This window comes from Nelusetta ayraudi, unplaced genomic scaffold (assembly GCF_046127955.1).
Source record: "Nelusetta ayraudi isolate G7.1 ecotype Tasmania unplaced genomic scaffold, CSIRO-AGI_Nayr_v1 ptg000014l, whole genome shotgun sequence".
NCBI classification, from domain to species: domain Eukaryota; kingdom Metazoa; phylum Chordata; class Actinopteri; order Tetraodontiformes; family Monacanthidae; genus Nelusetta; species Nelusetta ayraudi.
The window spans coordinates 478963-501105 of record NW_027466064.1 but is presented as its reverse complement, the minus strand read 5'-3'; the positions used below and the strand labels follow the sequence as shown (position 1 = coordinate 501105).

At 54.3% G+C, this 22143-nt stretch overlaps 1 protein-coding gene across 6 annotated transcripts in view; it reads left to right on the top strand.

Moving 5' to 3' along the window:
- Nucleotides 1-22052, top strand: part of cux2b (cut-like homeobox 2b) — a 59589-nt gene extending 37537 nt beyond the window's left edge. For 3 of the 6 annotated variants that reach the window (XM_076023038.1, XM_076023034.1, XM_076023039.1), the window contains exons 4-22: nucleotides 3578-3656; nucleotides 9093-9224; nucleotides 9314-9413; nucleotides 9564-9637; nucleotides 9772-9838; nucleotides 11184-11232; nucleotides 11348-11449; nucleotides 11537-11722; nucleotides 12096-12154; nucleotides 12288-12336; nucleotides 12483-12573; nucleotides 13593-14201; nucleotides 14694-14795; nucleotides 15841-16703; nucleotides 17783-17966; nucleotides 18045-18329; nucleotides 18487-18675; nucleotides 19511-19793; nucleotides 20199-22052. In XM_076023038.1, the coding sequence (XP_075879153.1) occupies nucleotides 3578-3656; nucleotides 9093-9224; nucleotides 9314-9413; nucleotides 9564-9637; nucleotides 9772-9838; nucleotides 11184-11232; nucleotides 11348-11449; nucleotides 11537-11722; nucleotides 12096-12154; nucleotides 12288-12336; nucleotides 12483-12573; nucleotides 13593-14201; nucleotides 14694-14795; nucleotides 15841-16703; nucleotides 17783-17966; nucleotides 18045-18329; nucleotides 18487-18675; nucleotides 19511-19793; nucleotides 20199-20865 (4170 nt within the window). In that variant the 3' untranslated portion in view covers nucleotides 20866-22052. Of the gene's footprint in view, nucleotides 1-3577; nucleotides 3657-9092; nucleotides 9242-9313; nucleotides 9414-9563; nucleotides 9638-9771; nucleotides 9839-11183; nucleotides 11233-11347; nucleotides 11450-11536; nucleotides 11723-12095; nucleotides 12155-12287; nucleotides 12337-12482; nucleotides 12574-13592; nucleotides 14202-14693; nucleotides 14796-15840; nucleotides 16704-17782; nucleotides 17967-18044; nucleotides 18330-18486; nucleotides 18676-19510; nucleotides 19794-20198 lie in introns of all 6 variants that reach the window. The other 3 variants (XM_076023037.1, XM_076023036.1, XM_076023040.1) reach the window with 3 other exon arrangements.
- The last annotated feature ends 91 nt before the right edge of the window (nucleotides 22053-22143 follow it).

Sequence of the window (22143 nt, the reverse complement as noted above, 5' to 3'; positions counted from 1 at the left end):
ACAGGAAGTTAGCAGCCTACAGGACAGGAAGTTCTATCAAGTTTAAAACCACACCCCCAGACTCCAGGATGGCTTCCATTCATTTCAGTGTAGCTGCTCAGCCAGCAGCGCAGACGCCCACATAGTTTCTGACTTCCTCATCAACGGGCCCATTGAGCATGTGCAGTAGAGCCACTTTCCATCATGCCTCTGGAAGTCACATGATCCATTTGGCCAATCACAAGGATCCTGGAGAACGTCACTGCCAGACACGTCAGCCAATCAGATGGAGCTGAGACACAGCAGCAGCGTGGTGACGTCACGCTGGGAATAATCTCTGATGGTTTGCTGATGGTTTGCTGATGGTTTGCTGGCCTTTATCATTTTTTAAACGACTAAAAGACCAGAAGTGAAAAATCTACAATAGAAAGATTTGCTATGAATCACGTTCCAGGTCAAAGGTCGTCCTGTCAGCCGGTTTAAAGGCCTTTATTTTTGTATTGTGGTGATGAATTTTTTTGTTGCTGCAGTACCTCAAGTGGCCACTGGGGGAAATCGTTCTTCTAATACATCCATGGCTGCGACAAGTACACAAGACACGTCAGTCGCCTCTGCTAGCCTGTCTGGGCTAATATGCTAACATGGAAAATGGCGATTCAACTCTACATGTGCAACACTAGCATGTTGGTTAGCATTGACAAACAACAGCAGCATCTTAGCGCAGCGATAGCCCTGAGAGCCCGGAGCCTCCCTGGTCAGCGCGGCTCCTGGTGTGTGTGTGAGTGTGTGTGCGTGGCTGCGCTCTGACTGACAGCCGCTGCTGATGTGAAGCGACGCGGCGGCGAGATGTGTGTCAGCGTCTGACTGCTCATCTCGCAGGCCAGCCGCCGCCGCCGCCGCCGTGCTGCTGCGGCCATGTCGCCGTGATTAAATCTCCCCTCAAACACAGCGAGCCGGCGTCTGAAGCGATGCAACATGACAAGTGTGTCAGCCTCAGTTTGAGCACGCACGTGTGTGCGTGTGTGTGTGTGTGTGTGTGTGTGTGTGTGTGTGTGTGTGTGTGTGAGCGTCCACACTGCAGCAGTGTTTGCTCCGCCCACCTATCAGTCCCTCCATGAACACACCACCTCAACACAAGCACAGTGGTGGATCAGTCTGCACGTCTAACAGGAAGAGGGGAAACAGGAAGCAGGAAGTAGAGCGGGTGTGGAGCCCCCCCTGCTGGTCTGCATTGGATGACGGCTTGTGGACAATTGTGCTTGGTTTTCTTCTTCTTCTTGGTTTTCTTCCTTCCTGCCCTCCATCAGTCACATGACCATTGGGGTCTTGACTAGTAGCAGTGGGTGGAGTTACTGCCTGGATCCAATGAGAGGAGTCCAGGCAGCCGGTGGGCTGGACTTCCTGTAGTGCTTGATGAAAAACATGACCTCAGGTGGCACCCTGTGAGCATCCAGACACCATCATCATCATCATCACCATCATCATCACCATCATCACCATCACCATCATCATCATCATCACCATCATCACCATCACCATCATCACCATCATCATCATCATCACCATCACCATCACCATCACCATCATCATCACCATCATCACCATCATCATCATCATCACCATCATCATCACCATCACCATCATCATCACTATCATCATCATCACCATCATCATCACCATCATCACCATCACCATCATCATCACCATCATCACCATCATCGCCATCATCATCACCATCACCATCATCACCATCATCACCATCATCATCATCATCACCATCATCACCATCACCACCATCACCATCATCACCATCATCATCACCATCATCACCATCACCATCATCATCATCATCATCACCATCATCACATCATCACCATCACCATCATCATCACCATCATCACATCATCACCATCACCATCATCATCACCATCATCACATCACCATCATCACCATCATCACCATCATCATCATCATCACCATCACCATCATCACCATCATCATCATCACCATCACCATCATCATCATCATCACCATCATCACCATCACCATCATCACTATCATCATCATCATCATCATCATCACCATCACCATCATCATCATCATCATCATCACCATCACCATCATCACCCCCCCCCCCCACACACACACACACACACCTGACCTCCTGGGGGGAGGAGAGGGGGGGTCAGCAGTGGTAATTGCTTAATCAGCAGTTGTGTTAGTGCTAATTGGCGAGTGTGTAGCTGGTAATTACTTCTTTGTGTTGCCGTCACTGCCTCACCACTCGCTCACTCTGCACACCCAGTGCCCCCCCCCCCCCCACACACACACACACCGCTTGCCTCTAGCTCCCCCTGGAGGCGTCACTCTGCAGTTGTTACCTCAGCAGCTGCATCCTTGTGAGACACAAGCAGCTGATTGGATCGTCCAAGGAGGTGTAACTCCGCCCCCACATGCCAGCGGAGGCCCTGCCCCTATAGGTTCCTCCATCACAGCACATTATACAGCACACCTACACTGTGTCATAGGCTGTGTGTGTGTGTGTGTGTGTGTGTGATTGATGTGTCTGCTGGCGTCCGCAGGCAGGTTAATGGAGTGACTGTGGAGCTAATCTCCCTGTTCCTGCTTAGAGGGTGATGTAGGGACCGCAAGGACACGCCCCCTCAGAGGGCCACTGCTGTGGAACCAACCAGGAAGTCACAACACAGAGCAGCAGAAGCTGCGGAAGATTCTGGATGATGTCACATCCTAGGAGGGATGTGGATGGGAAGAGTGGGATGGTGTGTGTGTGTGTGTGTGTGTGTGTGTGTGTGTGTGTGTGTGTGTGTTGGGGGCGGGGCTACACTGGGGTAATGCTGCTCACTATTGCATCTGTATTGATCAGACTTCAGCTTTTCCATCTTCCATGAACTCCTCAGAGTGTGTGTGTGTGTGTGCGCGTGTGTGTGTGCGTGTGTGTGTGTGTGTGTGTGTGTGTGTGTGTGTGTGTGTGTGTGTGTGTGTGTGTGATGCCTCCTCTCGCCCCCCCCCCACTGGGGAAAACAATGATTGTTTCCAGTAAATCAGAGGCTCTCTGTGTTTTCCTCTCACCTCCTCCAGTACAGCCCCGCCTCCATAATAGCTCCGCCCCCAGCAGCCCTGAGTGTGTGTGTGTGTGTGTGTGTGTGTGTGTGTGTGTGTGTGTGTGTGTTAGTGTGAGAGTGACCTGATTTCCTGCCACAGAAACAGGAAGCAGGCGTGCAGAGTGTCCTCTGACTTCCTGTCGGTGGTGCAGGTGCGCTCTCAGTGGGTGCCAGCTGGGGGCGCTCTGCTCTCGGTGTCCCTCCTAATGAATTGTTAATTAGTTCACGCCCACCCCCAGTGCGAGGGAGGCCGCCGCCCCCGCACGGCCAGCGGGGCCAAATGTTTCCTCGCCGCGTGTCGCCGCCTGCCAGCCAGACAGGAAGTGGAGTTCACCGCCGTCTCGTCTCAGCACGGCCGCCCGTAATTAGTCAGGCGCTGGGAGGTGGGCTGAAGCCCCGCCTCCCCTTCCATCCATCCATCCATCCATCCATCCTGACTGACTGGGCTCTGGTCCTCTGCTTCTCCTCCTCTGCAGGTGCTGGCTCTGAGTAAGCGCAGTAAGGAGGCGGAGTCGGCCTTCCTGGGAGTCTACAAGCAGCTGATCGAGGCGCCAGGTGAGTATCCCGCGCAGCAGAAGCAGCAGCAGCAGCAGCAGCAGCAGCGTCTCGGCTCTCCGCCTGGTGTTGGCATGAGGCCACTTCTAAGCCGCCACCGCCTCTCAAGTGTCGCCTGGCGGAGCAGCGAGCGTCCTCGACAGGCGGCGGCGGCGGCGGCTGATTGTGGAGGGCCAATTAAAACCCCGGCTGTCTGCCTGATGAGGCCAACAGGGGGCATGAGTGGGGGAGGGGTGGGGCTGCCATTGTTGTGTGTGTGCGTGTGCGCGGCGTGTTGCACCCTGTTGCAGGAGACGCCGGCGAGAAGCTCAGACATCAGAGCGAGTTTACATCTTCAACCAGCATCAGAGGTCCCACACACACACACACACACACACACACACACACACACACACTGACCTCCACCATCGCACACAGCAGAAACCTTCAGTGATAACAGAGTCTCTGTCAGTGTGACTGGGAGGGGCCTGGTGGTGTGTGGCTCCGCCCCCTTCCTCTGACCCTCACTGTGACCTTGGTCTTGGTTCGGAACTGGGCCCTGGTGGTTGGGGAGGGGGGGGGGCTACCTGTGTGTTCACCAGGTGTGTTCACCAGGTGTGTGCGCAGCGCGGTTAGCGTCGCCATTAGCAGCATTAGCTTGGCGATGCTAACTGCGCTCCACTGCTGTGAAAGTGGGAGCAGGAGAAAGCAAAGTTCCTGCTGATTGAAGCCTTGTGTTTACCCCTCGCCCCCCCCAGCGGAGCGGGATGCGGCGGCGGAGCGTTTCATTAGCTTTCTATATTTTGATTTTTCCGTGACACTCCCCCCCCCCCCCTCCCCCCGCCCCCCCGCCCCCCCGTCTATGGCTTGAAAGCGGCCTGTTAGCTGCCTCCCCAGCAGTGTTTGGATCACCTCCGCTGTGTTTTGATCAGCGCACACAAACACCTCGCCAACGCTGAACGCCCCAAAACACCCGGCCTCAGTGCTCCCCCCCTCCCCCTCCTCCTCCCCCTCCCCCGCCTCCTCCTCCGATCCCCCCCCTCCCCCCTCCCCACTCCCCCTCTGCCACACTGAGCTGCGAGGTGGCGTTTGAACGGCGGCGTCTGTGAGGCTGTGTCGCCGGGGGCGTAGCCCCAGACTGACGCTCCAGGTGTTTGCTCTTCGTCGCCTCCTCCCTCCCTCCCTCCTCTCTCTCTCTCTCTCTCTCTCTCTCTCCCTCTCTCTCTCTCTCACACACACACACACACGCACACACACACACACGCACACACACACACGCACACACTCCCTGAGGATCCTGCTCTCCGTTAGAACACGGCGGCTTTCATCTGAGCAGGAGCTCGCTGAGAGTGTGAGAGTCTGATCTGAATACACCCCTCTGAGCAACTGTGTGTGTGTGTGTGTGTGTGTGTGTGTGTAAACTTCAGTGAGCAGCGTACACTAGTGGTGACCGCAGGTACTGCAGGCGGGGAGTGGGGGGGGGGTAGCAGCATCAGGGTTCAGACACAAGCAGGTACACATGAGGTTGACGATGGTAACAAGGTCATCAACACACACACACACACACACACACACACACACACACACACACACACACACACACACACACACACACGTCCAGTGTGATTCCTGTCAATCTGACAGAAGCCTGAAGGGCTGATGGGAGCTGAGAGCTAAGTGGGCGGGGCCAGATGATGCACCAGTGATTAATAAGAGCAGTAATAAACAAAGGCCCAGGAGATGTTTGAGGTGCTTAATAATGCATAATGTTCATAACGGAGGGAGCCGGCCTCTCCAAGAGCTCCCTGTGGAGCCAGACCCACCGGGACCACCCTGCTCTGTCAGTGTGTGTGTGTGTGTGTGTGTGTGTGTGTGTGTGTGGTGGCACTTACACGTTTCAGAGACGATAAATAAAAAAGTTTTGAGGTTAATTAATTGTGATTTTTTTCACATGTTTGATAAACAGGAGAGAAACAGTGAGTCAGTGACGTGCAGGAGATGTTGATGTGATGGAGGCGGCGCACACACGCACACACACACACACACACACACACACACACAAAGGTTAACTTTCTCTTTCAGGTTTGTTTTCCACTCTCTTCACTCTCTCTTCTCTCTCTCTCCTCCACAACAACTTTCTCTTTATTTGCTGCAAAGTATTTTTTTTTTATTTATTTATTTATTTTTTATTTCCGTCTACATCAAGGTGAAACGCTGCTCGGCTCGGCGCCGCCGCCGTGTGAATATCAAAATGCAGCGAAGGCGAGACACACAAAAAGCACCGAAGAAGAAGAAGAAGAAGAAGAAGAAGAAGAAGAAGAAAAAGAAGAAGTGGTGTTTATGAATTTGTTGCACACAATTCGTGTTTTACCGCAATCAGAGGCCATCCTTGACATGCGGCGGGAGGGGGTGAGAGGGAGAGAAGGAGAGAGAGAGGGGAGGGTGAGAGAGAGAGAGGAAGTCGACACCTTCCATCACTTAGCGGCGGCGGCGGCGGCAGCGTGCTTGAAGGTGAGGCTCTGGCGGCTGGCTGGGGCGCCGCTGCAACATGACGACGGGCTTGCTGTTTGTTGCAGCAGCCTGTTTACGGACCTTGAAGTCCACTCAGTCAGAGAGTGGGGAGAAAACACACACACACACACACACACACACACACACAGGACTGTTTTGCACGAGGAGGAAGGAACCTTGGAGCGGCGGCGCAGCCTTGTAAATTAATTTGTTGCTGCTGTTGTATGATGGGAAACGCAGCTGGCCTCATTAACATGCGCACAACAAATAATTACGGCTCTTTTCTTTTTTTCTTTTTTTTTTGTTCCTCTTCAGCCGGCGACGGCGGCCTAATGGGCTCGCTGGGTTAATTATGTCAGAGCGTAATTACACGCAGCCCCGGGGAGACGCAGTGCTGCCCCCTGCTGTGCCCACGCCGCCTAATGATGCTGTATCGCTGACAGGGCCAAGACGGACCGCCCAGACACACCTGCCCGTCCGCCCACACACACACGCACACAACCTCACGCACACCCTGTTTGAGACTTGCAACAGCAGTTAAAGCACAATGGCCAGGAGGGGGCAGCAGCAGCAGCGTCCAGCTGATGAAACCTGGCATCAGCACCGAAGAAAAGCTCAAGATACAGTTTAGAAAAAGTCCCAATTAGCTCCTCCCCTTTTCCTGCCCCATCACATGACTCCACTGGTGTGGAACCGCCCAACAACCACTAGCTAGCTGATGATGTCATCGTGACAGCCAATCAATCATCAATCAGTCAAATGGTGTTTACAGAACCGCAGGTGTTTTTACTCAATCCCGACAGAAACACTAACGTCATCTTTGACTCCTCCCATTGGCTAACACGGAGAGGGGGAGGGTCTAATGATGGTCCCTCTCATGTCTGATGGTTGGTGGTGGTTCCTTTGTTCTGCGGTGGAACATCATTCATCAAACTGGCTGTGAGCTCAGCGACAGAGACCTTTAGTAAAACTGTGTTTTAGCTGCAGTACTGCAGCCAGCCACTCAGGGGCAGAGTTTCAGCCATGGTTCCACAGGATTTGTCCCGAAGAAGCATGAAGCACTTCCTGTCATGCCTCTGTGACGCCTCTGTGACGCACCTGGCGCATCGTTAGGCGTCAGCCAATCACAACGAGCTGAGGCAATACAAAACTCTTTTCTGGGGCTTTTTTCCTGCGTGTGGCGCTTGTTGTTGTTGTTGTTGTTGTGACTGTGAATAATCCAAGACAGCGGCGCCCTCTTCCCTGAGTGACAGCGACTTCAGCTTTAACACCACCAGAGCCCTTTTCCTTCCGTCCTTGAGCAGGGGTCTTCTTTGAGCCAATCTCTTGCTGCCGCTGCGTCCGGCAGATTAGCCGTCGGCTAACACAGATTTTATAAGCGAGTCCTCGCAAACCCATCGTGGAAATCGAATCTGCGTATTTGGAAATATCCAAATATGCAAATTACGCCAACAAAGTTTTTGGGACTCTGCGTTAGAGGGCAAACAGAGCCTGCGCACTCCACACACCCTGCTGCTGTAACTGCCACGAAACATCAGGACGCATCGCCTGTCAGCTGTTTTAGAGGCCATTGTTTTATTTTACAGTCTGCGGGCAAAATTATTTTAGAGCCCACGGGACTTTTTTTTTTTTTTTATGCAGTACCTCAAGTGGCCACTGGAGAAAGAAAAAAAAACTCGGCACGTCACCCCATCGCCAGTCCGGTATCCAGTTTTTAGAATACAACCACTGCGCCCCCTGGCGTCGGAATCCCGCTGCAGGGGGCGACTGGCTGATGACGGGAGGCGTGGCAGCGAGTTAGCCGCTAATGCGGCCGCCGGTGTGAGCGAGTTGTGGGTCGATGGAGTCCCTGTTTGTCCTCGGAGCTGCGCGGCTCTTAGCGGCGACGTCCCCGGTGACTGACGCAACATCTGCGCAACAGCCGCTGCAACAACCGGCGGCTGCCTGTAAACGGTCCGCGGAGGAACAGCGCCATCAATTAGACCGCTCCTTAAAGAAGGAGTGGGGGGAAAGTTTGTGTGTGTGTGTGTGTGTGTGTGTGTGTGTGTGTGTGTGTGTGTGTGTGTGTGTCTGTGTGTGTGTGTGTGTGATGTAAAAGGCGGCGAACTGCAACCGGCCGCCACGATTTCAACAAATTGCCGCAGTCGCAGTGAGGGTTTTTTTTTTTTTTTTTTTGTATTTTTTTTGTTGCGTTGCTCTGATGAGCGTTTATCCGCGGCCGCGCTGGCAGGAAGTTGAAAGGTCTATTGCCGCTGCGGCTGCTCCAGTGTGAGTGCAGTGGCTGAGGAGCAGGGGGGGGAGGAGGAGGAGGAGGAGGCGATGAAAGCTGCCCACAAAAAGTTTGTGCAGCAAAGCAGCGATTTTCCTGCTCTTTGAGACTTCTTTTTTAGGGCTGCGTGCGCGTGCAGCATCTCCCCTGAGCCTCTCTGTGTGAACCGCACTAGAAGTCACCTCCTCCTCCTCCTCCTCCTCCTCGAGCAGCAGGTACACAGCAGCGGCAGCAGCAGCAGCAGCAGCGGCGGCTCTGTTGAACTTTTGGGGAGGGGAAGAAAGAAAAGAAGATGAAAAAACCTCCGTGTGTGATGTCGGAGCGCCGCGCGGCCTCCCGAGGATTCCTGGCATAATAATTTAAATGATCAAATGATCCAGAGGAGACTTGTTAGCCGGGAAACAGCCTCCTAGTTGGCCCCATGGGGGCGCCGCGCCGCCTGCGCATGCATTGCAAAACAGCTCCTCTTGTTGTGCTAAAAGAATCCCCGCCGCTTTTTTCACCTCCTCCTCCTCCTCCTCCTCCTCCTCCTGCTGCTGCACCTCCTCCTGCAGAGGAGCCGCGTCACACCGGGGCCCTTTTGTTTCCTCCACCGACCGCATTCTTTCTTCTCTCTAAGTGCTGTGTGTGTGTGTGTGTGTGTGTGTGTGTGTGTGTGTGTGTGTGTGTGTGTGCAGACCCGGCGCCGGTGCTGGAGGCCTCTCACACGCTGGAGGCTCGGCTGCAGCAGCTGCGGAGCTCGGCGCCGGACGGCGAGGCTCTGGCCCGAGAGATCAGCCGCCACTGGAGGAAACACCTGGAGGAGACAGGTGAGGCCCCCCCCCCAGTGAACACACACACACACACACACACACACACCCCTGACAGGTGCACAAACAGTTGCTCACTTCCTGTGCAGACTCTGCCACCGCCCCACTGGAGGCCGCCATGACCCCCAACAGCACGCCGGCCCCTGGCCCCGCCTCCCCACAACTGAGCCACCTGGACCAGAGCTCAGGGTGAGAACCCTGTGGAATCCAGTGGAACCCAGCAGAACCTGGCTGAAGACTTGTTGATCTTCTTGATGTAAAGTACAGCAGATCTTTACTGTGTGTGTGTGTGTGTGTGTGTGTGTGTGTGTGTGTGTGTGTGTGTGTGTGTGTGCTCAGTGAGGAGCTAGGGGGCGCCGAGGTCACCAGCAGACGGTCGGAGGCCGAGGGGAAGATCAAGGTCCTGCATTCATGTAAGATCTCACACTCACACACACACACCTGTCTACCTGATGAGAAGGAGGCGGAGCTCTAGGCTGCTGGAGGAGGGTTTGAGGGCGGAGCCACTGTGCCTGGAGCTGATTGGAGGTGTTTGATGTCTCCTCAGCGCTGAACGCTGCCCAGGCTGAGCTGCTGGACCTGCGACGGAAATACAAGCAGGAGATGAGCAACAGGTGAGAGTCACATGACCTGTGGCGCTGCAGGAGGGGGCGTGTCCTCCTGCAGCCAGGTGGCGCTTCACTACTGGAAGCAGTACAGAGACACCACAGCGAGACCTCCGCCCTGGGAGGAGTGATACGGAGAGAAAGTAGTTCCTCCGCTTACCTGCTGCCAGCCAGGAGAGAGAGAGAGAGAGAGGGAGAGACAGAGAGAGGGAGAGAGAGAGAAGGAGGGAGAGGGAGAAAGAGAGAGAGAGAGGGAGGGAGAGAGAGAGAGAGAGAGAGAGGGAGAGAGAGAGAGAGAGAGGGAGAGGGAGAGGGGGCCCTGACAGCCAGGAGAAGAATGGCTCCATTTAAAGATTGCTTCAGAAAACACTCCAGCTTGTCGCGGCTCGTTTCCGCAGCAGAGGCAGCGGCACGATGAAGGATGTGGATAGACGCTCTCACTGAAAACACACTGGCAGGCTTGGGGAGGAGTTGCTCAGCTGAAGCCCTCCGAGCAGCACCGTCCATTTCCACCATGAGGGTGTGTGTCAAGATGCTTAATCCGCTAAAAACTCCCCCCGACCGTCGGGACCCCGAGGTCACATGACCGGCCAATCAGGAAGTGTGAGTGGACGCTGCCCGGGTTCTTCTTCCTCTGCCAGGCTTGAAGCGCCGGAGGTTCCGTGCGGATTAAAAACAGTCTCATTTGTTTCTTTGAACCTGTTTCTTCTTCCTCCGTCTCGCGGTAAGAAGGAAGCACTGCCGCGTTGTGCCAGTCAGTCAGTCAGCCAGTCAGTCAGTCAGTCAGCCAGCCAGCCAGCCAGCCAACCAACCAGTCAGTCAGTCAGCCAACCAGTCAGTCAGTCAGTCAGTCAGTCAGTCAGTCAGTCAGCCAACCAGTCAGTCAGTCAGTCATTCAGCCAGTCAGCCAACCAGCCAACCAGCCAGCCAGCCAGCCAGTCAGTCAGTCAGTCAGTCAGTGCACAGAAGAAGAAGCTGCTGTGCTAATTTAAATCAATCACAGCATCCTGGTTAATTCCACTCCAGCTACCTTCTGAAGAACTTCAAACAGAGGGGGGGGTTCCGCTTGGGGGTGAGGGGGCTTCAAATTAGACACCTCAGCTGGGGGTGGAGGGGGCGGAGTGAGGTGGGCGGGGCCTCGCACAGGTCAGAGGTCAAGCTGTCAGTTTTGAATGGGGTCGTTGCCTGATGAGTCAGTGGTTGAGTTGGAGTCAAATTCAGCAGGTCAAAGTTCAGTTATTCATGACGTGTGTGTGTGTGTCTGTGTGTGTGTGTGTGTGTGTGTGTGTGTGTGTGTGTGTGTGTGTGTGTGTGTGTGTGTGTGTGTGTGTGTGTGTGTGTGTGTCTCTTCCAGGGCAGAGGAGATGGACGGCATCATGATGAACCTGGACAAAGCGAACCAGGTGAGACCCCGCCCCCAGCCCCGCCCCCTACACCATGTGCACCTGAGTTCATCATCTCATCTGTGTGTGTGTGTGTGTGTGTGTGTGTGTGTGTGTGTGTGTGTGTGTGTGCCAGCGGGCTGAACGGGCCCAGCAGGAGGTGCAGAGGCTGAAGGAGCTGCTAGCCAGCGCTGACGGCTCCCATCCTGCAGGGGGCAGCAGCAGCAGCAGCAGCAGGGTAACTGTCCTGATTTATCACGGCACGTCATGGTCACCGGGTGACCCGACGCCGCAGATCATGTGACTCAACTGTCCCCGCCCTCAGAAGGAGGAGGAGGGGGCGCTCTCCTCGCAGCTGGAGGCCGCCCTGCTGGCCAAAGACGGAGAGATCCTGCGGCTGCTGGAGAAGATCCAGCGCCTGCAGGTGGCGCTGCAGGACGTCCAGGAGACCTCGGCCAGTCAGATCCTAGAGCTGGAGCGCCAGCTGGCCGCCAAGGTCGAGGCGGTGGAGGTGAGCGGGAACATCTCACAACATCTCGAGCTTCTTCACATGGCCGTAAAACCTGGAGGTGGAAACCAAAGCTCAGAGGGAAAACCTCCAATGTGGCTGAAAGCTTGTGACTGACCAGTGGCAATGGAGGGTTCTGATTGGACAGAGGAGGAGACGGAATATTTAGTCCTCAGCACCTGGACAGCAGACATCATGGACGTGCAGATTTAAAGAAGAAATGTTGTTCCTCCGTCCTCCTCATGGTGGCGTCTCACTGCACCACCTCTGACCACAGCTGATGGTCTCCGCGCCAATCAATCACCTGCAAATCTCCAAACTGCTTTTATTTTGCAACAAACTGCAAACTGCTGCTGCTGCTGCTGCTGTGTTTCAGAGGCTGGAGGCCAAACTGCAGAACCAGAGCGACTACGAGGAGATCAAGACTGAACTCAGGTGACCCCGAGCTCAGCAGGGCACTTCACAGCTCCTGACCTCACACCAGCTGACCCCCTGTGTGTGTGTGTGTGTGTGTGTGTGTGTGTGTGTGTGTGTGTGTGTGTGTGTGTGTGTGTGTGTGTGTGTGCAGCATCCTGAAGGTCATGAAGTTGGCGTCGGTGAACGGCGGCTCGTCGCAGGTTCGTCTGCTGAACGTCGCTGTGCTGTAGAATCAGCTGATGGATTCAACACTCTGCTCACTGTGTGTGTGTGTGTGTGTGTGTGTGTGTGTGTGTGTGTGTGTGTGTGTGTGTGTGTGTGTGTGTGTGTGTGTGTGTGTGTGCAGGACTCTGCGAAGGCTCTGCTGCTGGATAAGGAGATCTTCCTGCCGTCCCATCAGTACCTGGTGGAGAAGGTCCGACTGTTGCACAGCGTTGGTGAGTTGAGACCCGACGGCTTCCTTTGTTTGTTTGTTTGTTTTTATGTTGACACTCGTTCAATATTAGTAGAAATGTTTTTTCTACTTGAATCATTTAGTTTAGAGCTGATTTTATTTCAGACAATTTATATCAGTTTGTGTTTAAATTATTTCTTTTTTGGGGGGTGTTGTATTATTATTATTATTATTATCATTATTATTATTATTATTATTATTATTATTATTATTATCATTATCATTATTATCATTATCACTATTATTATTATTATTATTATCATTATTATTATTATTATCATTATTATTATTATTATTATCGTTATCATTATTATTATTATTATTATTATTATTATTATTATTATTATTTATTAATAATAATAATAATAATAATAATACCAAATAAATAAATACACTTAAATACTTTGTTAATTAATTTAATCCCACTCTGAGGAATTTTCTTTCAGGAGGATGTTTTCTATGTTAACGTGTTATTTTGTTTGGTTTTCACTCCAACAAGGGTAAAGGAACATGTGGAAAATTGTGGAGATAAGGACTGGAGTGAGCGGGGGAACGGGGGGAGGGGGGGGGGGGGTTTGCATATATTTGCTCTACCGCATTCCTGGCAATTCTTGTTTTTGATTTCTCCCATGGTGGAGGATGTTATTTTCCTGGTATTGGTTGAAAACTGTGCCAGCCAATGTAATAATGGATATTTGACATATGGATTCAATAAAAAAGTAAATATAAAAAAAAAAATGATAATAAAATGCATGAGGAAAGAAATGACAAATTATATTTGAATGAAAATGTTTCATCTTAAGTACAAATGAAGTAAAAAAATAAAATCATTTGAAAATTCTTTTGGTCACAGGGAAACTCGATACTTTTAAAACAATACAAAACATCTTCCTGGTTCCTGCTCAGGAGGAGATTTTATCATCACATTTCATTCTGCCGAGTCTTCAGTCTGAGGCTCCTCCTCCTCTTCCTCCTGCTCCTCTTCCCCCCCCCCTCCTTCAGACCAGGAGCAGTGCGACGATGCCGGGCCGCCCACCTCCCACTCCTCCTCCTCCCAGGTGGACAGCCACGCCTCCCCCAGCCCGGGCCCGCCCGCCCCGGACGGCTCCGCCCCCTCGGGCCCGGAGGCTCCTCGCTGCTTCTCTGCGTCTCCTCGCTGCAGCGAGCGGCTGGCGGTGGAGCAGCTCCTCCACAAGCAGCTGCTCTCCCCGCACGTGAAGAAGGAGGGGCTCCTGGCCTTCCCCGCCGCGCTCTTCGCCGCCAAGGTGGCCCTGATGGGGGCGGGGCCGGGGCCGGGGCCGGGGGCGGGGGGGCCCGAGTGCGAGCAGTCGGAGAGCGGCAGCTCCACGGCGGGCGACGAGGACCAGCTGGACACGGCCGAGATCGCCTTCCAGGTAAAGGAGCAGCTGCTGAAGCACAACATCGGGCAGCGGGTGTTCGGCCACTACGTGCTGGGACTGTCGCAGGGCTCCGTCAGCGAGATCCTGGCCCGGCCCAAACCCTGGAGGAAGCTGACGGTCAAGGGCAAGGAGCCCTTCATCAAGATGAAGCAGTTCCTGTCGGATGAGCAGAACATCCTGGCGCTGAGGACCATCCAGGTCCGCCAGAGAGGTGAGGCTGGGGGGGGGGGGGGGGGGGGGGGGCAGTGGGCGTCCTGCTGTGCGTTCCGCTTCCGTCTTTGTGTCCCAAGTGGAGTTGAGAGGAGGAAGGGGCGCAGCGCTGCCCCCTGCTGGAGGTAGAAGGACCTGCTCAGAAGCTCCTCCAGCTGCTCACCTGCTGGCTCGCCCTGCAGGAAGCCTCGCCGCTGCTGCTGGTGTCTGACCTCAGACCTCTTGCTCCTGCTCCTCCTCTCCCTCCTCCTTGTTTTCTCTTTTTTTTTGTGTGTTGCTGTTTTACTTCCAAACTTTGTTTTCTCCCCAGATTCGCAGCGTTTGAACGTCGAGCTTCCCCGTATGCTGCAACCTCAGACAGCACGCGCTCAAAGGCAACCATTGATCTTAGAGTCAGAAGCGAAAGCCTTTGGAAGTGCTCTCTGATCAGCCATCCCACTCTCTCACCCCTCCTCCTCACCCCTCCTCCCCTCTCTCTTCCCCTCTGTGGCAGGGAGCATCACTCCCCGCATCCGAACTCCTGAAACTGGGTCAGACGACGCCATCAGGAGCATCCTGGAGCAGGCCAAGAAGGAGATCCAGTCCCAGCGGGGAGGTGAGCTGGGGGGGCGGGGGGCAGGACGACAGGGAGGAGGAGGAGGAGGAGGAGGAGGAGGAGGAGGAGGAGGAGGAGGAGGAGGAGGAGGAGGGGGAGGCCATTGAACCTCTTCACCAGCTGCGTTTCCATGACAGTTTTTCACCAAATAAGAGGAATATTTCTAAAGTTTCCACAAAGTAGAGTTGTGGTCTGCAGGTGAAGACCATCAGCCCTGGTCAGCCCTGGTCAGCCCTGGTCAGCTCTGCTCCAGTGAGACGCCACCTTGAGGAGCAACATTTCTTCTTTGAATCTTGCACCTCCGTGTTGTCCGGAATGCTTGATCTGTTTTTGGAGAAAATATTGCGTCTCCTCCTCCGTCCAATCGCAACGCGCCATTTTCACCGGTCAGTCAACTGGTCACGTGACGTCGTACGTCACGTTCACGACACGTTAGCGATATTCCTCAATGTGGATCCGTCTGGGAAAACCACCTGATGAGAGTCAAAACCTCTGAGTCGTATTGGAGAGGTTTTTCCAAGCTGAGCTTTAGATTCCACCACCAGGCTGTTGGTTTGTTTTGGTTTTCTTTTCTTTCTTTTGTTTTCTTTTTTTTTCTTTTTTTTTCAACCATCAGGTTTTATTGACATGCTTAGGTTTGGTGCAGTTGGAAACACAGCTGGTGACTCCCATGCTTACAAGTCCTGATTGTCTCTCTCTCTCTATGTCTCTCTCTCTCTCTCTCTATGTCTCGCTCTCTCTCTCCTCCTGCTGTCTCTCTCTCTCTCTCTCTCTCTCTCTCTCTCTCTCTCCCTCTCTCTCTCTTTCTCTCTCTCTCCTCCTCCTGTCTCTCTCTCTCTCCTCTCTCTCGCTCTCTCCCTCTCTCTCTCCCTCTCTCTCTCCTGCTCTCTCTCTCTCCTCCTGCTGTCTCTCTCTCTCTCCCTCTCTCTCTCCCTCTCTCTCTCTCTCCTGCTCTCTCTCTCTCCTCCTGCTGTCTCTCTCTCTCTCTCTCTCTCTTTCTCTCTCTCTCTCTCTCCCTCTCTCTCTCTCTCTCTCCTTCTCTCAGGTGACGGGAGGTCGAGTGTGAACGGCTCGTCGGGTCGCTGCAGCAGCAGTGGAGGAGGAGGTGGAGGAGGTGGAGGAGGTGGAGGCGGGCCCAGCTGCAGCTCCGACGACGCCATCAAGACCATCCTGGAGCAGGCGCGCAGGGAGATGGAGGTGCAGCAGCACGCGCTGATGGAGATGGAGGTGTGTGGGCGGGGCCTGACCGGCGCCGCCACCTTGGCAGCGGCGGCGGCCCAGGTGGAGCGTCTGGGCCCGCCCCCGGCGGAGCGCTCCCGGCCGCCGACCGTCTCCATCAAGCAGGAGGAGGGCGGGGCCGCCTGCGTGGCGCTGTGCTCACTCCGCCCCCAGACGCCGCTCAGCGTGCTGTCGCCCGCCGCCTTCGTGCAGAACATCATCCGCAAGGTCAAGTCGGAGATCGGCGAGGCCGGCGCCTTCTTCGACCAGCACTGGTCGCAGGACCGGCCCGCCGTGCTGCTGTGCGGGGGCGCCGGCAGCTCCGTGTCGCCCTCGCCGTCCTCCTCCTCCTCCTCGGGACCCTCGGCCCGGCCCCGCCCCTGCCCCTGGCCCCGCCCGGAGAACGGCGAGAGCCTCTCCAACGGCGAGGAGGCGGCGTCGGCCGGCGAGGACGAGCGGCCGGAGGTGAAGGTGGAGTCGGACGCCGGCGAGTCCCCGGGGGCGGGGCCTCGTCTCTCTTACTACCCCGCCTCCTACATCCCCAGACCCCTCAAGCCCACCGTGCCGCCGCTGACCCCCGAGCAGTACGAGACCTACATGTACCGAGAGGTGGACACCATGGAGCTGACCAGGCAGGTGAAGGAGAAGCTGGCCAAGAACGGCATCTGCCAGAGGATCTTCGGAGAGAAGGTGGGTCGGTGGTGGGTCGGCGGTGGGTCGGCGGTGGGTCGGCGGCGGAAAGTTACAACTCAGAATTACACTGATGAAGACGAGGACAAGTAGCAGAGATGGAAGGATGAGTTAATTTAATTAAACAGGAAAGAGAAAAAAATCACACAAAAAAATTAGAATCACTGAAAAAGGCAAAAGTGACAAAAAAAAACCTGGCAAATGCGTTTATATTTTTTTATTATCAATTCAATGACTTTTTTTCTGCCTCCTTTATTTAAGCAGGAGCCGTGAACACTGAACACATCACGAGAAAACACATTCATAGAAATGAAAAGAAAGAGAGGGAAAAATAGAAATGATGATGATGATTATTGTTTATTATTATTATTATTATTATTATTATTATTATTATTATTATTATTAATATTATTATTATTGTAATAATAATACTAATAACAATAATAATAAAAGTAATATTTATTTATTTTTTATTCAATTTTCTATATGTAATATACATATGTATACAAACACCATTCACACTGCCTTAAAATTGTAAAAGTTATTTCCCGGTGAGTTCATTAAAAAAAAAAGATATTTCACGATGGAAAAATAGATTAAAAGAACCTTTTTCATTATTACTATTTCTACATTTAGCCGAGCAGCTCCATCAGCCGCAGCCGCATCGCTGAGACTGAATATAAATATTTGTGTGTGTGTGTGTGTGTGTGTGTGTGTGTGTGTGTGTGTGTGTGTGTGTGTGTGTGTGTGTGTGTGTGTGTGTGTGTGTGTGTGTGTGTGTTTTCCGGGGTCTTCTGCTCTCAGAATTTCTTCTGTTTCTGCGGCTGTTCCTCCGTTCTTCTCTCTAAAAGAGCTTTTTCATTTCCTGAGAAGACGGTAGAGGATTTTTAATATTCAGAAAATGTAAAGAAAATTCTGCATTTTCTTTACATTTATTTTCCAGACAGAGAAACAAAAATAAAATCCCGATCGCAGAGTGTTTGGATGATGATTGAAAGCGAATCTTGGCTGGTTGCTGGTAGGATGCCGCCCTCTGCTGGTGTGACGCCGGTACTGACCCGGTTCCCTCCTGCTCTCAGGTGCTGGGCCTGTCTCAGGGCAGCGTGAGCGACATGCTGTCCCGACCCAAACCCTGGAGCAAGCTGACCCAGAAGGGCCGCGAGCCCTTCATCCGCATGCAGCTGTGGCTGCTGGACCAGCTGGGCCAGAGCCTGGGCCAGAGCCAGAGCCAGAGCCACGCCCACAACCACCACCACGCTCAGGGTGAGTGTCCGGCCGCCCCCCCGCCCCCACCCAGTCACATGACGCCCGTCACGGCAGCCTGCGGTTCCCCCGCTGCAGAAAAAAGCCCGGTGATGAGCAGCGCGGCCAGCCAATCCTCGCCCTCGCCTCCGCCCAGCCCCGCCCACAGCCAGCCCAGCCCCCTGGTGGAGCCCGGCGGTGGGGGGGGGCTGTCCCTGGAGAGCAGCAAGGAGAACCAGCAGCCCGAGGCCCCGCCCAGCCTGGCGGCGCTGCACCCGCCCACCAACCCGCTGGGCATCCAGGAGCTGGTGGCCATGTCGCAGGAGCTCGACACCTACGGCGTCACCAAGAGGGTGAAGGAGGTGCTGACCGACAACAACCTGGGTGGGTGGAGCCTCCACCGCTGGCCAATAGGAACGCAGCTAAACACACAATGGTAAAGGTGGAATTGTGCTCTGACTGCAAAGAAAATAAAACTTTGCCACTGCTCGTGTGTGTGTGTGTGTGTGTGTGTGCGTGTGTGTGCGTGTGTGTCCTGCAGGCCAGCGGCTGTTTGGCGAGACCATCCTGGGCCTGACGCAGGGCTCCGTGTCGGACCTGCTGTCCCGACCCAAACCCTGGCACAAGCTGAGCCTGAAGGGCCGCGAGCCCTTTGTCCGCATGCAGCTGTGGCTCAACGACCCGCACAACGTGGACAAGCTGAGGGCCATGAAGAAGATGGAGAAGAAAGGTGGGCGGGGCTGGTGGGCGGGGTTTGGTGCTCACTTCCTGCAAGAGGCTGTCCTCCCCCTCTCTCTCCTCCTAGCAATTTTCAGTTGAAATTTAAAAGAGCTTTATTGATATGGCCAACGTACATTGTTTCCATGAAGTGATGTTTCCACATGGCCAGAACATTAGCATGTCCTGAACAGGCTGCAGTGTTTCTGCAATGCAACTCAAAAGGTGAATGTGACATATTATATAAAGGAATAATATGCAAATCAATATATTTCAAGTTTTTATTTCTTTGCATTTTGCTGATCAGGTCTTGCAGCTTAAAAAAAACAACTCAAATTTTATTCTAATTTCCTGAGTTTGTGGCTTTGTGGTTTTAATGAGGTGAAAATCTCAATCAGCAAAGTTACAACAAGGAACTGCTTGAGAGGTCAGTGTGCGTGCAATGGCCCAATAAAATGTGTTGCTTTCATCTTTTGTGTTAAATTGCCAAAATAAAACAACTTCTACTGGATATTCTCATTGTTCGGGCAGTACCTGTATTATGGAAAATAAAATATTTTATAATACACTAGAATAATATTATTATTATTACTAAGATAAAATTGTGCTTTCACTCAAAAGAGAATGAAAATCTTGAAAAACTTTCTCTTTCTCTCTCTCTCTCCCTCTCTCTTTCTCTCTCTCCCTCCCTCTCTCTTTCTCTCTCTATCTCTCTCCCTCTTTCTCCCTCTCTCTCTTTCTCTCCCTCTCACTCTCTCTCTCTCTCTCTTGCTCCCTCCCTCTCTCTCTCTCTCCCTCCCTCTCTCCCTCTCTCTCTCTCTCCCTCTCCCTCTCCCTCGCCCCTCCAGCCTACCTGAAGCGGCGCTACGGCCTGCTGAGCGCCGGCTCTGACAGCGACTCACCCAGCACGCGGTCTGAGTGCGTGAGCCCGGCCATGCTGGCCTCCTCGCTGGACCTGTGTCCCTTCAGCCAGGCCAAGAAGCCCCGGGTGGTGCTGGGGGCGGAGGAGAAGGAGGCGCTGAGGAGGGCCTACCTGCTGGAGCCCTACCCCTCCCAGAGCACCATCGAGCTGCTGGCGGCACAGCTCAAGCTCAAGACCAACACCGTCATCAACTGGTTCCACAACTACCGGCCAGTGACCCCTCCTGACCCCTATTGACCCTTCCTGACCCCTATTGACCCTTCCTGACCCCTCCTGACCCCTATTGACCCTTCCTGACCCCTACTGAGCCTTCCTGACCCCTTCCTGGCTCCCTTCCTGACCCCTACTGACCCTTCTTGACCCCTTCTGAGCCTTCCTGACCCCTTCCTGGCTCCCTTCCTGACCCCTACTGACCCCTTTTATCTATCTATTTATCAATCTCTGTGTTTTTCAACCTTTCTTTCCATTGAAACAATCCCATAGTACTAATGAAGAATCTTATTAAATGACACTGTATCTATGTATCTGTCCATCCATCCACCTCCACAGCCCTCTCTGAGGAGGTTCTACCTGGGTTCTACCTGGGCTCTAACTGGGTTCTCCTCTGTCAGCAGGTCCAGGATGCGGCGTGAGGTTCTGCTGGAGGGTCTGCCGGACCAGGACACCGACGCCGAGCAGCAGCAGCACAGCTACTCGCCGCTGGCCAGGCGGAGCCCGCCCTCCGACGGGGAGGGGCGGAGGCTGCAAGGAGGGCGTGGCCACGTCAAGCAGGAGGAGGAGGAGGAGGAGGAGGAGGAGGAGGAGGAGGAGGTAGGGGTGGTGAGCGGCGGCGGGGGCGTGGCCAAGTCTTTCTCCACCGCCGTGCAGTTCCCGCCGCTCAAGAGCGAGCAGGACGACGAGGCGCTCCGCCGCGGCTCCGCCTCCCCGCAGAGGAGCAGCCAATCCAGGCTGGAGGGGGAGGAGCCGGCCAGGTCTCCGGTGGACCCGGCCAGCTTCAAGGCCAGCTCGGAGGCCTGCCGCAGCAGCCTGGAGGTCTCCCTCAACTCGCCATCGGCCGCCTCCTCGCCGGGCCTCATGGTGTCCGTCTCGCCCGTCCCCTCCTCCTCCGCCCCCATCTCGCCCTCGCCGCCCAACCCCGCCCCCCCGCCGCCCCCCTTCCAGAGCCCCAAGGTCAACCGGAGCTCTCAGAGGCGCAACGAGAAGATGGCCAATCTCAACAACATCATCCACCGGCTGGAGCGCGCCGCCAACCGCGAGGAGACGCTGGAGTGGGAGTTCTGACCCCCGTGACCCCTCCCCCCCCCCCGGCCCGGACTCGGCCCCGCTGCTCCACTTTGCCATGCGGCGGCCGCTCCGGCTGCCCTTTGACCTTTTCGGACCAGGACTCCAAGACTTTGTGCAGCAGCCGGTGTCATGAAAATGCACGCTGCAGTTCCGCTGATTGCCACTGGGTGAGATTAAAATGAGACCCTGTCTTAAGCCATTTAAAAAGCACTAGAACTATTTGAGAAGAGACCTTGACCAAATTTGCTACTTTTTGAACAGCAGTTTTTCCACCTTTTTGTCTGCGCGCGCCAAGCAGTCGGCCGCTGGCGGAGGGTCGACAGTCCTTCAGACTCTAAACGCTCCACAGCTTCAGTGGAGAACTTTCTTGGGTGACACCTTTTCACATCTTTCTAACTCGTAAACGCGTATAACAAGAAAAAACAGTGTGGTTGTACGTGTTGTAGAGCTGTCTGCGATAGCCTTCTCTAAACTGATGTAGCATGGTTCCCACTGACCCCGCCCACCCACCCCACCCCACGCCCCACCCACCTGTAGTTAAGTCACCTGTGGTCACACCGGACTTCTGCAAGAAGAAGAGACTGAGTGCTTCTCCGAGGAGGAGGAGCCCTGAGCCTCCACAGACCCTTCTGTCTTTCTCTCTCTTCCTTTCTCTCTCTCTCTCTCTTCCTCTCTCTCTCTCTCTCTTCCTCCTAAGCAGCGTTGGTTGAGGTGGACGCCACAGCGCCCCCATGCTGCCGGCGACGGCACCGTTTACACACTTCCTTTACCTCTGCAGCCCTCCGAACGGCACTGGAACACCTGCGTTACCTCACCTCACCTCCATCGCGCTCCGACCACGCCCCTTTCATCATGGCCCGCCCGCCTGCACGCCAACCACAAGGCGGCGCCGGCCGCGGCGGGGAGGTCACGGCGCTTCCTGTTTGCGACCCCGCCCACTCCGAGAGATGCTGCTGCTCCCGGCTGCCATGTGACTATTGGACGGCCAATCAGACGTAGTCTGTGCCGCTAGCCCCTCCCCCATATTATCTTTGACCACGTGTGTTGTGCGTAGCGGTTCCTTTGTCATGCCTGCCAGATGTTCTTTGTGTTCCTGCCCGGTTGCGACGGCAGCGGTGAACTCGAAAACCTCGCGACCACCACAAACTACTTACAGCACTTAGTGAGTCCACGGACGCCAGGAGGCGGAGACTCTGTTTCCAGGAGGCGGAGACCACTTGAGATATCAACATTATTATCCTAGCGTAGTGTCCCCCCCCCCCCCCAGCCTTCCAT